We start from the raw sequence: 16,056 nt of genomic DNA on the forward strand, positions 1-16,056 counted from the left end.
GGAGAGAGAGAGAGAGAGAGAGAGAGAGAGAGTTTGAGTGAATCCCCCAAGAGTGTCACTCATAAAATGTGACAAACAGGCAAGGCAATAAAAACAACACACCAAAATATACGGCAAATGACAAACATAAAGGAAAGGAAAATTAGGAAATAAAACAACCAAAAACGAAATTAAAAAAAAAAAAAAAAAAAAAAGCTGGAGAGAACCAAAATCAAACCACATCCGAAGAGACGGATCCAGTACAAAAGGTGTGATGGGCACTGGCGGATCCGGGTAGCAAGGTGGCCAGTGGAGCATGCGTCGGGGTGAACTAGGCAACTGGGGGTTGATCGGGCAGGGACGACACGAACCTGAGCTAAACCCGACCCAACAACCGGCACGGCGGACAGAGAAGGGTTGAAGATCGACCTCCAAAAACACCCTAAAATCAGAAAAGGGGCTGAGAGGGAGGGAGAGGAAGAAAACGCTCAAAGAGCAAGGGACATCAAGTAAATAGGCTAACTCTAGGGCGGGGGGAGAAGACTCAGAAGAGGATGAGGGGGGTGAGGGGGGAGGGGGAGAATAGGGGTTCTCTCCCTCCGACGGCACTCTCTGCTAACGATGAAACCCTAGCTCACAGTTGTCAAGTTTTTAGATAAAGTTTCTTTGTATTGAAATATAATAGGTATCACACCAACAAGATTTTATGTTTTAATTCATTTGAATTTTTTTTGGATTTTTTTTTTTTTTTTGTGATTTACTTGGATTTTCTAGCATTTTTTGAAAGTGTTGAAGATCTCCCAATTATTTCGGATTTTTTTTTTTCTCTCTCTCTCTTCCTACGTCTCTCTCTCTCAACTCTTCAAATATAACAATCTAAAAAATCAACTTCAACTTCAAGAAAAACTACAACTTTGTTTTTCTCTCTTCCCATGTGTATGTTTTTTATTTGAGAAAAACTACAACTTCAAGAATTAATTTTGTTTTATTGTTTTTGTTTCCTCTCGACTCTTCAACAATAATAACCTAAAAACTCAATCCCGAAGTAATTCTTATTTTTAACCTTTCAAAAACACAATTTTTAAAACAATTAATTTATAAAATTGTACTTATTAAAACTGCAAACTCAAATGAACCTTTAATAAGAATAACACAACCATCTCCAAACAATTATAATTGAGTATTAACTGTATTTGTAGGTTGTTTATTTATTTATTTATTTATTTCAGTTTGTTCTTTGATAAAAATTTCAACTTCTGAATTAAGATAATAAATTGTTTGGACTTTTAGTGGGCTAATGGAATATTATAGCGTGTTTATTTGATTTTTGAACAAAATATATATATATATAGAAACTCTTTCGAAACACTAAAGAGATAATTAAATATTGAACATGAGAGGATTTATCTAATCGTGTTAAATGCTGAGTGCAATAAGAATAACTTCTATAGGGTCTTGACACAAATCAAGGCCTTTGTACCCTCTAATAAGAATGCGACACATCAGCGTGGAACACTATAACAAAAATATGGTGTTCCACCTAATCTTTTTTTCTAAAATACCTAAAACAAAACACCTTTTAGAATAACCTTTTCATATTTTTCTTCAAAACCACCCCAGCCACCAACCTGCCACCGGAGACACCGCCGGAGACAACGCCGGCGACGATGCCGGAGACGACAGAGAAAGCCATAGATTGAAGTTATGATTATTTTTTCTGATCAGTAGGGGGATTTTTATGCGCAAAGCTGTGTTATATGCAGGAGATATTCCTATAACCAAAAATAAAAAAAGAACTATATTAATATATTCATTTCTCTTGTAGTTTTGGGCAAGAAAAAGAGAAAGAAAAGGAAAGGAGGGTGAGAGAAACGTGTGGCCGGAGAGATTTGTGAATATGTGTATGATCAGCTCTTGTTTCTAATTTTTTTTTTTTTTGTTTACTTCTCCCTTCCCTTCCCTTTCCTTTTTGCCAATACAGTGTGAATAAATAATGAAAAAAAAAATCTGGGTGTGAGTTCATTCTGAGTGATAAATCAACCTTTAATATTCCTTTGCAGGAAGAATGAGAGCAAAATTAACGTACCCGGCGTCGTCTCCGGCGTCGTCTCCGGCGGCATCTCTGGCGTTAGGTTGGTGGCTAGGGTGGTTTTGGAGAAAAATATGAAAATGTTATTCTAGAAGGTATTTTGTTTTAGATATTATAGAAAAAAGATTAAGTAGAACACCATATTTTTGTTATAGTGTTCCACGCTGATGTGTCGCCTTCTTATTGGAGGGCACAAAGGCCTTGGTTTGTGCCAAGACCCTATAGAAGTTATTATCGCAATAACTCACATTAAATTCTTAACATCATTAATAGCAGTTTCCTAACTTAGACTAAATTTAATGTGCGTTTTAAATGTTTATAGACACTTGTCACTATTTTAAATGGGTTAGAGAATATTTCCTTCAAACCGGTTTGGAAGAAATTTCTGTCCTTATTTTTATGTTTGTTTTTCTAGAAAGTTTCTTTGTATTGAAATATAGTTGGTATCACATCAATAAGATTCTATGTTTTAATTCATTTGAATATTTTATTGGACTCTTTTTCGTTTTGTGATTTACTCAATTTTCTAGCATTTTTTGAGAGTGTTGAAGAGATTTATTTGATTGCATTAAATATTGAGTGAAATATGTGTTTTATTTTGTATTAAAAAGAAGAGAGAATATTTTGTTTATTGAGTTAAGATTTTATTTTGATTGTATTCCAGACATTGTAACGATTGATTTGTTTTAATGAAAAAACAATGATTACTATTTCAAAAAAGAATGAATGATATATATTCTTTGTAAGATTTTGTTTATTTTACTCTGCATTTTTTTGAAATGATTAGAACTTTATGGGTTTTATTTGTATTGAAATATAATAAGTATCACATCAACAATATCAGAGTTTCCTCCTAATTTTTTATTAATATTTTGATAATCATAATTCAAGTTCTCTTCTTGCTATTTTTTTTTCTTTTTCTTTTATATTTTTCATTAAGAACATGCTCGGTACACTTCAGAAAAGAAAAAGTACATATTCAGTAATGTATTGATGTATAACATTTAGTATGTATTTTTATAAAAAGAGGCGTGATAAATTTTTGAATACACCTATTTTAACTTATAATGAAAAGTAAGATAAGATGCGTTTAAAGTTTTTAAATTAAATTATAACGAACAATCCCGCGCTATTATGTGCTAGTTATTATATAAAGCCTCAAAGAAAAGTATAAGTTATCTCATGTATATGTAAAAGGTCCTTGGACAAAAAACTAAAAGCCACTTTTTATTTTTATTTTTTTTATTTTTTATTTTTTTTTATTTTTAAAGCTACTTTATTCAAAAGAACACCCAAAAAAGAAAAAAAGAAAAAAAGAAAAAAAAGAAAGCCATAATTAAAAACCATCTAATTTCGAGTCATGCGTTGCGCCCCTCAGCTGATTCCGGCAATCATAGTGATAGTATGAAAGGTGGCAATAAAAAGATAATCAATTTGCAAATTGAATCACGACATTGAATGAACTCAGAAATCTGAATATAGCTCTATTGCAATATTACTGTTAATGGCCAAATCTTGCTATTCAAATATCTGCCAGGTTGAGGCCTGCAGGTTAGGAACAGGATTTTTTCGGTTTATTTGAATTGGATGATATCCATTTAGTTATATTAGATAGGTATTTTTGTCTTTCACTTTTTGATAGGACAAAAATATCCATTCAATATAACTAAATGAATATTATTCAATTCAAATGAATTGAAAATTATCCTAATTCTACAGGTTAACATGAATAAGGCAACTAGCATTTATGTTATGCTGATCATGCCACATAAAAGAGTTTGGATCTGGATCCACTAAAATTCTTACTAGAATTTTAGTTTATGAAATTTCAGATCTAGGACGTCCATTTTCCATCAAAGGGTCATTGTTCTACCACGTGTTTATTAGTAGTGGGACACGTGACAGAACAATGACCATTGGATAGAAAATGGACGGCCTAGATCTGAAATTTTAGAAACTAAGAATTTCAGTAGATCCTGATCTTAGAAGTTCACTAGAAGTGCCGTAAAGTAGCAACCGAAATTATTCTTAGAGAAGAAATGCTACGTATACTTACTCCCACATGAAACATTTCTTGAGGTGAAAATGAAAATCACCATTAAATCCAAAATTTAATAGTAATCTATCGAAAGTCTATTGGTAATTTTTACTACCAAGTCAAGGAGTGTGCACTCTTGAAAGTACAAGAGAGTGTATATCATTTCTTTTTCCCAAAAAACCTTTTCACGGTGAATGATGTCCAACATCATCAGAACATATCCCAAATTTTGCCTTAACATGAAATGCCGACATCGTTGTATAATACAGTTATTACTACATCTTCTTACAAATGACAGTCCAAATATTAATAAAATGAAGGAAAAAAAAAATATATACAAATTCAATTCATGTGGTTTACATAATTTACTATTAGCCAATAGTGATGTCAAAATGAACTCAGCGATCCATTTGATATGCCAAAAGAAAAAAAGAGAATGGTGGTGGCCTACGAGCCACCCCAAGAGGTTGGGGCGGCCACCCCATGCCCAAAAACAAAGTCACTTTAGGTTCCAAATGCAATCAAATAAAATAAAGCAGCGCAATAGGATCCAATACCCAAAGCAACATCATATAACCCAATTGAGACATTGTACAATTTGCTTAAAAAGAAAAAAAATTGAGACATTGTAGTTTGTAGAATAGGCTAAACTTCTCTTAGTATCTTTTTGATCAAGAGCAAAAGTAGTTCCTAAATCCTAATAGTAATGTTATTATACCTATCAAAACTATCGCATTCAATATGTAAGGTATAGCTATGAAAAGAGGAAGAAGCCGAGCTACAAGAAAAATTCTGCGGCTACAATAGTATTACAACATCAATGAACAATCCACACTATCCGACACTAGACAATATGCTAATGCTCTCACTATACATTACACGAAACATCATTCAACTGTAGACATTGTGCTGATGCTATTGACTAAATGAGATGAAAGCCATCTAATTTCGTCTTCGACCTGACTTTGTCTGCCTTTTACGGTTGGTCGGGGATGTCTGCTTATTAGGTAATGGTAATAGCGTACCTTCTCTGATGCCATCTGCATCTGACATATTACCAAGTGTTTTTTGGGCTTCAAGGTAGACAGTAAGATCTCTTATCTGCGATCATCACCATCATTCAAACTTTATAATGAAACTGGTGAAAATAACTTCAACATATATAGATTTGCTGCCGTTTCTTCTAAGAATAAGATTTAAGGTAACTGTAGTACCTGTTCTTCCAGATCAAGAATCTTCTCATCTCTCGAGCTGAGTGTTGCAGCTTCCCTAAAAGAATAGGGAATTTAATACTTGGTTCATCCAGGAAGTAATATAAGGCAAGAATTAGGTGCTAGTGTCAAGAGAAAGACCATAGTAGTTATTCCTTGATGTTGGAAATATAAAGATCCCCAAAAATCATTTGACATTTTTAAACAGACTTTATGCACTCAATCTTCAACAGTAATAGTTATTCCTTGATGTTGGAAATATAAAGATCCCCAAAAACCATTTGACATTTTTAAACAGACTTTATGCACTCCATCTTCAACAACAAGATGCATTGTCAGCTGCCGCTCTCCTCAGGTATTCTCTCTCTCTCTCTCTCTCTCTTTCTTGCACCTAAATAGCAGATCATAGTCACCCCTTAAACAGGGATGTTGTCCTTCTCCACCATAGTCAACTTCTAGTAAACCCAACCACCTCCACCCCTAAACATACACGTCGTCCCTCTCTAAACCTCCATTACCAATGCAAAGAATCAACCAAAACACCAAACCTCCACAAATCAAAATCCCCCATCTCAATTGCCACCTTAGCCCTCGCTTTCATGTGAGACACATATGCTATCCAACTAAGGGTCGCAACATTTTATCCAGCCAAAGAATATGGTTTCAAGTAAGGAATTTTAGACCCAGAAAATTACAGTTATTTCTTGTATTAGACATTGTATGCAATCATGTTGTCCATTTTATCTTGTTATATCATTGACAATGTACATAGTTTAAAATGATCTTCTAGGAACCATCCCATTGCACATATAAATGCATGGAAGAATAATTGACAACTTGTCCGAGTATTCGATAAATAAAATTCAGTGTGTAATGAAACGTAAGCACATGAAATGATTCATATCTTAAAAATCTAAGAACTTTCTGGTTGAATTGAATTGCTGGAAATTCAGCCACTAATTTGCTTCCTTTTCCGTAAGAGATTTGTTTTAGATTTGAGAAAGTCTGAATATTGGCTAAAGCTTTTTCATTTTGTTACAGCAACTTGCTCGGCTTAATCATTGCTGCTGGTAAATTTGGTCTGAGAATAGAGTTTTATGAATATTCTGCTTGTTTTCTTTTCTCCCATTGTTTTAAAATTTAACTCTATTGTAAATTAGTTCAGTACTTTTATTTGCATTTATGGTGCATTTGAGTTTGGCCACAGGGAATATGATAAAGAAGAGGAAGTTGGTATTCTTTCTGATGTTTTGGTTGGAAGTGTTCCATGCTGTTAGTCAGTTTTTCCAATTATTATGTTTTATCATACAGTACCATGTTCAAAAGAAATCCTTGAGGGCTGCATATCTTCATGATTTTATTCAAGGAGATGGGACTTCACCACTTAATCTAGAGTGACACAAAGCAAGTTAACATATCTTTTACATGTCCAAGCTCATCATTTAAAAAATCGAGTAAACACTGATTTAGGTTTAGGGGAGAAATGAACAGTAGGCATTTCAATGATGTCTTGTATGAAAACCTCCAAAGAAGAGTTTCTTTTCCGAATATATGGCTCTCTATAGCAACATTTCAGATGCCAGTAAATCCCAATTTCCCTAATTGTCTCATGCAACAATGTCAATATAAAGATAATTAATCAGAAGAATAAAGCTTATGTACCTCTCTTCAGTTTCCTTGACCTTCTTTCGCCAAATTTCTTGGTTCTTGATGAGATTTCGATTCACCTGAGGACAAAAGGGGCTCCTTTAGGGGTAAAAAAAAAAAGAAAAAAAAAAAAGGAATTGCTAAAGATTGAAATAGAAAATTTAAATACAGACCTATCTATGCCAAAAGCTAGAACAAACTACTAAAATTTGCTTAGTATTAAATTGAATTTAATATCCAAACTTTATTAGTATGAAATTGAAAACTTACTTCTGCAACAGCATTTTTTTCTTCAATGCGCTTTTCCAATTTATTTTGGATGTCATGCATTTTCGAAGTCACAGCCTTCTCCACAGCTTCCGAAATAGAACTTTCCACTTTACTTTTGGCCTCCACAAGTAGAGATTCATAATGCTGGAACAAAACAAATATTAAACAAAGAACTCTCATGAAAAATATTGACATGGTAAGACGACATGTAGAGTGCGACACAAATCTATAAGAGCATCACATGGCTAAGGTAGTAGGTAAGTCTTAAGAACCCCTGTGAAATATCCCAGACAAAAGCAGCCCAAGTAGAAACTCCTAACTGTTCAAGCAAATTACATACCCTTTCCATAATGTATGACAGTCATATTTTGGATTATTTATTTATTTATTTTTTATAACTTTCGGGTTTGGGTATTTTGGGGGCAGTTGGGGGGGAAGTCCACTTGGGCCTATGAGCTACGCAGTAAAGGGTAGACCCAGCACCAGCCCCACAGCTATCATGTCAAATGATTTATATATATGCATGTAAGTAAGTGTATGGAGAGACAGAGAGAGATGTTGAATATATATATATATATATATATATATATATAAAGAAGAAGAGCTCAGCTCAGCCCAAAAACCAAAAGAAAAACAAGCAGGAAGAAATTTCATAAACTATATAAAAACTAATGAGTGAATATCACCAGTCACATCCAGCAAGGGTTGGGGAGATATAGGAACGAAGAAGGAAAAGAGATGGGATAGAGAGAGGAGGGTGGAAGGAGTAGGGATCAATTTAGAGAGAGAGAGATGTTCAATATATATATAGAAAAAAGAGAAGAGCTCAGCTCGGCCCAAAAACCAAAAGAAAAACAAGTAGGAAGAAATTTCATAAACTATTTAAAAACTAATGAGTGAATATCACCAGTCACATCCAGCAAGGGTTGGGGGAGATATAGGAATGAAGAAGGAAAAGAGATGGGATAGGGAGAGGAGGGTGGAAGGAGTAGGGATCAATTTGTTAACTTACTAGTCTCTGATTCTCCAGTTGAGTTGCAAGAAGACCGTTGTACTCATCCATAATCTGTTGTCAGGCATGTAAATTGAAGATAAATGCATGCCTATAGGAAAAGAGTAAAAGGATAATCCTTTTTATTTTTATTTTTATAAGTAATCAAAGTACCATTAAAAAGAGAAAAGCACAACCTGAGTACACAAGAAGTATACAAGAAAAAGATCTAACTAGAAGGAAAAAAGGAAAAGAAAAATCATGAAAACTAAGCAAATTAGGAAAGACAAATGCAATTGTCCAAAAGTAAAGAGCATTGAAGAAAAAAGACTTAAGCTCCACCACCGTCCTCTCGCTATCCTCGAAACTTCTATATGAAGGCACAATTTTCCATACAACTGTACTTTGAGTGCTACAACTGTACTCGACTAGGCATAACCTAAGGCAGCCCAACATGACTAAAGATACCATTCCATAAGGCACAAGCAACCTCACAATGAAGAACATGAAAGTTTATAGTACTAGACATGAGAGACACCATCACCTCAAAATATCATGGATATTAGAACTTCATATTGAAAAGGTCCAACTCAGTCCAACCACCCAAGTTGTATCAAACATATGTACAAGTGTAGCATCACAGATCAATGTCCGAATAAAATATATCTATAAGCATATTAGCATATCACTTATTAAAAAAAAAAAAATTAGCATATTAAAAGCTTTAGAAGGCAATTATAAGAAGAGAATCATACAGCATCAACTTTGCTGCTAAAGAGGGCCCCACTTATTCCAGAATCCTCGCTACATTCACAAGTACCACAATCTCCTTCAAATGACATACAATGAGAGTTCATCTCTGCCAACTTGCCATCAATTTTTGACTGATTCAGTCGGTGAACATAACCATCACCAGCATAATCCCAAATTTGTTGTGTTCGTATATCAAGAGAGTAGCAATGCTGTGTATCCTCCCAATGCCTAATGGCATGGCGTTCCTTATATCTAACAAAAGGGAACAAAATTGATTGCTATGATCATGAAGACACCAGAAGAGTTTAGTCAAATATATATAAAAAATAATAAAAAAAAGGTTTAAGTGCTTGATCGTATTATATCTAATAGAAACTGTATAAAAGCACAGAGGCATACCCCAGCAGAATGAAACTCGGTTAAGAGGGCGTGCCTCGTCACCACAACTCAGAGACAAAATACCCAATAATCTATCTAAACACCTCCTCTAAGAACCCTCATGATCCTTGAAGCCATCTATTAGCCTGAGATGGTTCAATGCCCATAGAGGGTTTGATTCTAACCCTACCAGAAGGGAAAATATCCTAAATAAGAAGCCAAGAGTTTACCTTCCACATCCCACAAAACCACATATCATACACACCCAAAGATTCTCCGATGTTCTACAAACAGAGCAAGTTGGTTTCTCATCTTGCTGTTGACAGAATCGGCAGACCTGAAAGTAAATTGAAAACCTTTTTCAATATGGTTACCCCAGCATCCAGCCACTTCTATTGGACACACAATTATTGATATGCACTAGATAAGGCAGATGGTAGGGCTATCAACTCAAAATAGCATGCACTATAGGCTGAAACAAATATGTCAGTATTGTATCAAGATTTCCATAAAATAATGCAAGTTAAACTCATGGCCATGAACTCGCATAAAACATTTTCTTTTAATCCAAACAGTAATTTGAGCAGCAGTAAACATGATAGTTTGAGCCTAATTCCACTATAGTTACAAAATTGTGTCAAATACGCTATAGGAGATATGCACCCCAAATAAAATACAGCATGACAGGGACAACGAATTGTGGGCTTCATAATCCTCAAAAGGCTCTAAGGATATTGGAGCTTCAAGATTAACACAAAAAGGCCAAGCAGACCCTGCCTTGTAACAACACCTTCTTGGCATCCATAAAGCATTTGAGAATTCCCAGAGTCAAGATACTGGATTCAATAAATTGCTGGTACTACATTCTCATAAAAAACTAACTTGTTCAGTAACACTAACAGTACCTTTATTTAATTAAGTTCTCCAACCCAGAACATAAACACCAAAGAGGAGACGTTCATGGAAGTGAGAATCAGCTCACCTGGCAAGACATATAAGTCCATTTTGAAATGCATGGACACTGAAATGAATGGTCACAAATTGTACTCAGTATTCCACTAGTGTCTGGGTCCAATCTCTCTAAAATTCAAACACCAAATTCATAGAAACCATACAAACATCAATTCCCAAGAGTCTCATTAATCTACAAAAAAAAAAAAAAAAAAAAAAAAAAAACGCAGCACAATATGCAACTTTAATCCAAACCAAAACATAAAATCAACAGAAAATGTAACTCACCAAGACACACCGGGCAAGTAGGTAACTCTGTACACCCGGCAGGAGGTGTCCCAGCTATCTCCGCCAATTCCGTGTACTCCACAGACATCATAAACAGAATATGGCATACCTCAGCCTAAAAATTCAATCATTATAAAAATGAAAAAACCAACACACATATTCAATGAGTCCAATCTACAGTGCTTGCAATCAAAACCAATAACATAAGCAAAGCTCATCATCTACCTCGCCTGGTGAGAACTTCTTCCCATTAAAATTCCTATAAAATCCATCAGCTGTTGACTGGTCAACAAGCCTTATCAAGACACTGTACCGATCCTCCATCCCATCATTCCTAAGAAAATGCAAAAATTCAAAAAATAAAAAAGAATCAACTTTGGTGTACCCAAGAATAGTCCCCTGGTAACGGCCCTCAAGTTTGGGGTTGGCCTAATAAGGCCCATCTTACAAGCAACACTAGTATACTAAAATTAAGTCAGGCCTGATCAAGCCCTAAGCAACAGGCATAACGGTCCCAGGAAAACAATGTCTACAGAAGATCATAAAAACAATGTATACAAAAGATCATAACGAGCAATGTGAACGCACCGATATGAGGGAGCAATCACCTAATGGGGTGGGGTATATAGAATCAAATCGGTGATTCATGGATGCCCCCCCTGAAACGACCCTCACCCGAAAATAAGAAGAGTTCATTAAGGAGGTACGCACTATTCTCTCCCCCCAAACTACTCTATGAATTTCATCCTCTTCCTCACTAAGAAAACCCTGACTTAGCATTGGAGTGTTTGGCACACCCGATGAGCAGTAAATTACGACTTATCTCAAAAGTTTAAGTTGATAGGAAGAGATTGATGCATTTAATCATTTATTTTATATTCTAACACTCCCCTTTTGTGTGGGATCAAACATTCCTTTAATATTTGAAGACCAACAAGTGAAATATTTTATTGAAATGAAAAGTGAATGATAAGAGGCAAACTTATGATCCCTCCCATATTAAATTATCACCCATAGAAAAGGATGAATTTATTCATCTAATTCATATTCTAACAGTGAGGTCAACCGCCCTTGTTTTCCTTCCCTTTGTAGGTTCATCGGCCTGGAGTAAAGTACCCGATCAACTAATTCTTTAAATTTCTTTCCACTTCATCAATTTTTCTCAGAAACCAAACACAGAAATTAGGATTTGAATTGAAATTCAGATTCAAAAATTGAATTATAAAACAGAACTTCGAGCAATTGGGGAAGAGAGCGTACCTGATGAAGAGGAGCTGGGAGACGTGGTCGATGCGGGAGCCGCAGAAGCGGATGAAACCGTCGAAGGAGAGGTAGTTGGGTACGGAAACGATGAAGAGGACAGTGGATAGGGAGCTAGGGTTTGGAAGCGACGAGTGAGACGCACTTCGGAAGAGGTGCGCTATGCCTCTCCGTTCGCTGAATTTGGAGTCAAGGTTAGGGTTTGATGGACTAGTGGTCGACCTGAACTCGGTGATTTCCAATGCGGCAGGGTGCTCGCTGTCAACCGAGTGGACTCGGAGGAAGAACATGGTCGCTCGGCTGACTCGAATCGGCCAGCAGAATCAGTTGACCGAGAGAGGGAGAGTGAGCGGGAACTTGCAGTTACCGTGATGGTGAAATGAGAAATGTTAGATAGATAGTATATCCGATATTCAGGGTCAATATTTATCTATATTTGAACTATATCATCTTACAAATTAATTATTAAATTTGTGGACTTACTTAGATTCAATAAGTCAATAATAAATCCCACAAATCTAATGGTTAATCTATTAAATTTATAATATAGTCAAATATAAGAAACTTATTGATCCTTAACATATATATAACCGTCAGGGGTGAAAGCTTATAAGTTACCTGGTAACTGAGGGCGGGTGGGGTCAGTTACCCGTAGGAGTTTGATTAACGACGAGGATTGTTGTACAGTATGCGTTTGCGACGTGCAATTAATCTGAATAAAGTTCTCCTACGTTATCAAAAATATATATATGAATTAATTTTTGAATTAATCCTTATAAAATATCTGGATGAACCTTAAACAAACTCCGTTTTGAGTGGCTTACTCAAAGTAATTCTAGAAAGCCTCTTGTGTTAATAGTCTATTCAAGAATAATGTAACTATTAAAATTACTATTTGATCAAAATCAAATAATAATCAATCACAAGCCCAATGGTGATTTTAACAGCTACATCATTCTTGAAGGGATTCAAGAGAGACTTGTAGTATTACTCGACTTACTCATGCTGGTCATGCTACATTTAAAATTTTGAATTTATCGGTATATTCTTATTAAAAAAAATAATTAAATCATATTTTAAAATAGAAAAAAAAAAAAAGATTAGGTTGGATAAAAAACACCTAAAATTAAAGATTTTAAACTGATCAGGTATGCTTAAAATATACGTGAGAATAAATATTTATTTGATAGGTGGCTGAGTTGTCTATTCTTTTCATAGTTTTAGAGGTAAAGAAAACAAATTAAAAAGATGAAAACATAAACATTGTTCTGGTTGTTTAATTGTTTGTTAAAAGAGTTGAAGTTTATTAGTTAAGTGAATTGATTAAGGAAATCTCTAGAATTTTACTGAAACTTATGCACGAAGGAAAGGTTACATATAATAATAAAAAAAAAGAATAAAACATAATCAACTCAGATTCCATCTGATCAGTGTCCCATCCGGCGCTTTAAGGTGCTAATTGACGCGCAGGCGTGACGTGTCCCTTGTATTTAAAGAACCCTCAAAAACGACGCCGTCTTGTTCCTAGGAAATTAGGAATATCTAGCGAAAAGAAATTAAGTAGATAACCCGTCAAAATACGCGCTTTGTATAATCTTTTACCCGCTTTACACTTCAATTTACTCGCACAAAGAGACTTGGCTACCACTACCGAGCCGTGCCCATCTTTCTTCGATCCAGTACGGTAGAGTTCGCTTCTCCGATCGTGCGGAGACCATCTCCTCCGTCACCAGCACTGACCCAAGTCAACAGATCTCCCATTTTCTCCACCAGATCCGCCTCTGCGCGCCTCCAAATTGAGCCAAAGAGCAAGGTAATCCCCATTTCCAATTCTCTCATCCGAAATCTTGAAATCCGGGAAACCCACTTGTACTTTTGCATAGATCACAGCAATGGCACCCAGTACGATCCGAAAGGCTATCGGGGCTGTGAAAGACCAGACAAGCATTAGCATAGCCAAAGTGGCTGGCAACATAGCACCAGACCTCGAAGTCTTGGTCGTAAAGGCGACAACCCACGACGAGGACCCCGCCGACGAGAAGTACATCAGGGAAATCGTAACCCTGACCTCGTATTCCAGAGGGTATGTCGGTGCGTGCGTGGCTACGATAACGAAGCGGCTGAGCAAGACCCGCGATTGGATTGTGGCCGTCAAGGCTCTGATGCTTGTGCACAGAGTCTTGGTGGATGGGCACCCTTCGTTTGAGGAGGAGATGGTCTATGCGACCCGGCGGGGCATGCGGGTCTTGAACATGTCAGATTTTAGAGACGAGGCGCACTCAAATTCGTGGGATCACTCCGGATTCGTGAGATTTTACGCGGCGTATTTGGATGAGAAGGTCGAGAGCGTGGTCGTTGACAAGAGCTTGAAAGGCGTGGATGAGAGGGAGGATAGGTACAAGGATGAATATGATAATGGAATGATGGGTAGGAGGACGAGGTCCTATGGGGATGTGAGTGAATCGGCGGGAACAGAGAAGAAGAGAGAGACGCCGATGAGGGAAATGCGGCCGGAGAGGGTTTTGGGGAAGTTGAACCAGTTGTTGAAAATTCTTGACCGGATATTGGCTTGCAGGCCGACCGGTGCGGCTAAGACTAGTAGGCTGGTGCTGGTAGCTCTTTACCAGGTTGTAAGGGAGAGTTTTGGAGTTTATGTGGAGATATGTGAGGCATTAGGGGTGTTGTTGGATAGGTTTATGGAGATGGCATATGCTGATTGTGTTAAGGGCTTTGATGCTTATGTTAGTGCGGCGAAGATGATTGATGAGCTTGTGGCGTTCTATAATTGGTGTAAGGATATGGGGATTGCGCGGTCGTCGGAGTATCCTGAAGTCCAGAGGATTACTGAGAAGCTTTTGGGGACCCTCGAAGGGTTCTTGAGGGAAATGGCTGAGCGGCCGAAGAACGCGGAGACAAGTAGGGTGGAGAAGGAGAAGGCACCCGTGAAGGAGGAGGAGGAGGTGGAGCCGGATATGAATGAGATAAAGGCTCTTCCTCCGCCAGAGAATTATAACCCTCCACCCCCACCTGAACCTGAGGCTAAGGCTAAACCACAGCCTCAGAAGGTGGCTGAGGACTTGGTGAATTTGAAGGATGATGCAATCTCAGCTGATGAGCAAGGCAACAAATTGGCTTTGGCTCTGTTCTCTGGACAACCGGCTACGAATACAGATGGTTCATGGGAAGCTTTCCCGTCGAATGGGGAGCCTGAGGTGACATCAGCATGGCAGACTCCTGCTGCAGAGATTGGTAAAGCAGATTGGGAGTTGGCATTGGCAGAATCAGCTAGTAATCTCTCGAAGCAGAAAGCTACATTGGCAGGCGGGTTTGATTCATTGCTGTTGAATGGAATGTATGACCAAGGGGCAGTGAGGCAGCATGTGAGCACCACTCAATTGAGTGGTGGAAGTTCAAGTAGTGTGGCACTGCCTGCGCCAGGCAAGACTGCTACACCTGTGCTGGCTCTTCCTGCTCCAGATGGTACAGTCCAGGCAGTAGGGCACCAGGATCCCTTCGCCGCATCGCTTGCAGTGCCACCACCTTCATATGTTCAAATAGCGGATATGGAGAAGAAGCAGCAGTTTCTTGTGCAGGAGCAGCAGCTCTGGCAGCAATATGGAAGGGATGGGATGCAAGGCCAAGTGGCTTTGGCCAAGATTGCTGGTGGTCCTGGCTACTATGGCCCGACCCCTCAACCAATGATGCCTTATGGGATGCCACAGCCAGGAGGGTACTACTACGCACCCTATTGAAATACCTTTTTTATCAAATGGCTTGTTCTTCCCATATTGCGGATAACTATTTTACTTCCTTACACTCTTTCGGAGGATTTTCTATGCTCTTCATTGTTTGCCAATGTGTTCATTTCTGTACTTACATTCGAAGGGAGTGAAAGACATATGGGTTTTGAATAATAGAGAGTATATACAATATAATGAAAGTGCTTGTTATTAGTTTCTCTTTCTGCAATGTAGTTTCCATACAGCTATGAAACCATCAGTTTTTCTATCCCTTTCTATCTCCTTAGCCATATTTTCGTTCAGACTCTATTCCATCGAAGTCTTTTTAGCAATTGCAACAGAAAATCTGAGCTTGGCCCTCTGTCAAGCTATTCTACTATGGAAGATGTTCATTTCTTGAAATATATATCATATAGATAGGCTGGAGCAAAGGTATCAGATTTATCTAATCCCCCCCTTAC

General features: G+C 37.3%; 2 protein-coding genes across 3 annotated transcripts; one reads left to right on the forward strand and one right to left on the reverse strand.

Moving 5' to 3' along the window:
* Nucleotides 1-4,658: 4,658 nt before the first annotated feature.
* Nucleotides 4,659-12,240, reverse strand: LOC132165760 (BRAP2 RING ZnF UBP domain-containing protein 1). 2 transcript variants are annotated; one of them, XM_059576439.1, is made up of 11 exons: nt 11,856-12,240; nt 10,821-10,929; nt 10,596-10,710; nt 10,339-10,436; nt 9,587-9,693; nt 8,981-9,230; nt 8,247-8,300; nt 7,235-7,378; nt 6,980-7,044; nt 5,321-5,375; nt 4,659-5,207 (listed from the first exon to the last, which is right to left on the reverse strand). In XM_059576439.1, the coding sequence occupies exons 1-11, from the start codon at nt 12,143-12,145 to the stop codon at nt 5,049-5,051; spliced, it is 1,446 nt and encodes a 481-aa protein (XP_059432422.1). In that variant the 5' UTR covers nt 12,146-12,240; the 3' UTR covers nt 4,659-5,048. The 2 variants fall into 2 exon arrangements, with proteins under 2 accessions (XP_059432422.1, XP_059432423.1); XM_059576440.1 differs by lacking the exon at nt 8,247-8,300.
* A 1,209-nt stretch (nt 12,241-13,449) lies between these two features.
* LOC132166001 (putative clathrin assembly protein At2g25430) lies at nt 13,450-15,769 on the forward strand. The gene is made up of 2 exons (XM_059576737.1): nt 13,450-13,668; nt 13,739-15,769. Exon 2 carries the CDS (start codon nt 13,748-13,750, stop codon nt 15,605-15,607), a length of 1,860 nt encoding a protein of 619 aa, XP_059432720.1. The 5' UTR covers nt 13,450-13,668; nt 13,739-13,747; the 3' UTR covers nt 15,608-15,769.
* Nucleotides 15,770-16,056: the final 287 nt, after the last annotated feature.

This window comes from Corylus avellana, chromosome ca11, assembly GCF_901000735.1.
Source record: "Corylus avellana chromosome ca11, CavTom2PMs-1.0".
NCBI lineage: Eukaryota > Viridiplantae > Streptophyta > Magnoliopsida > Fagales > Betulaceae > Corylus > Corylus avellana.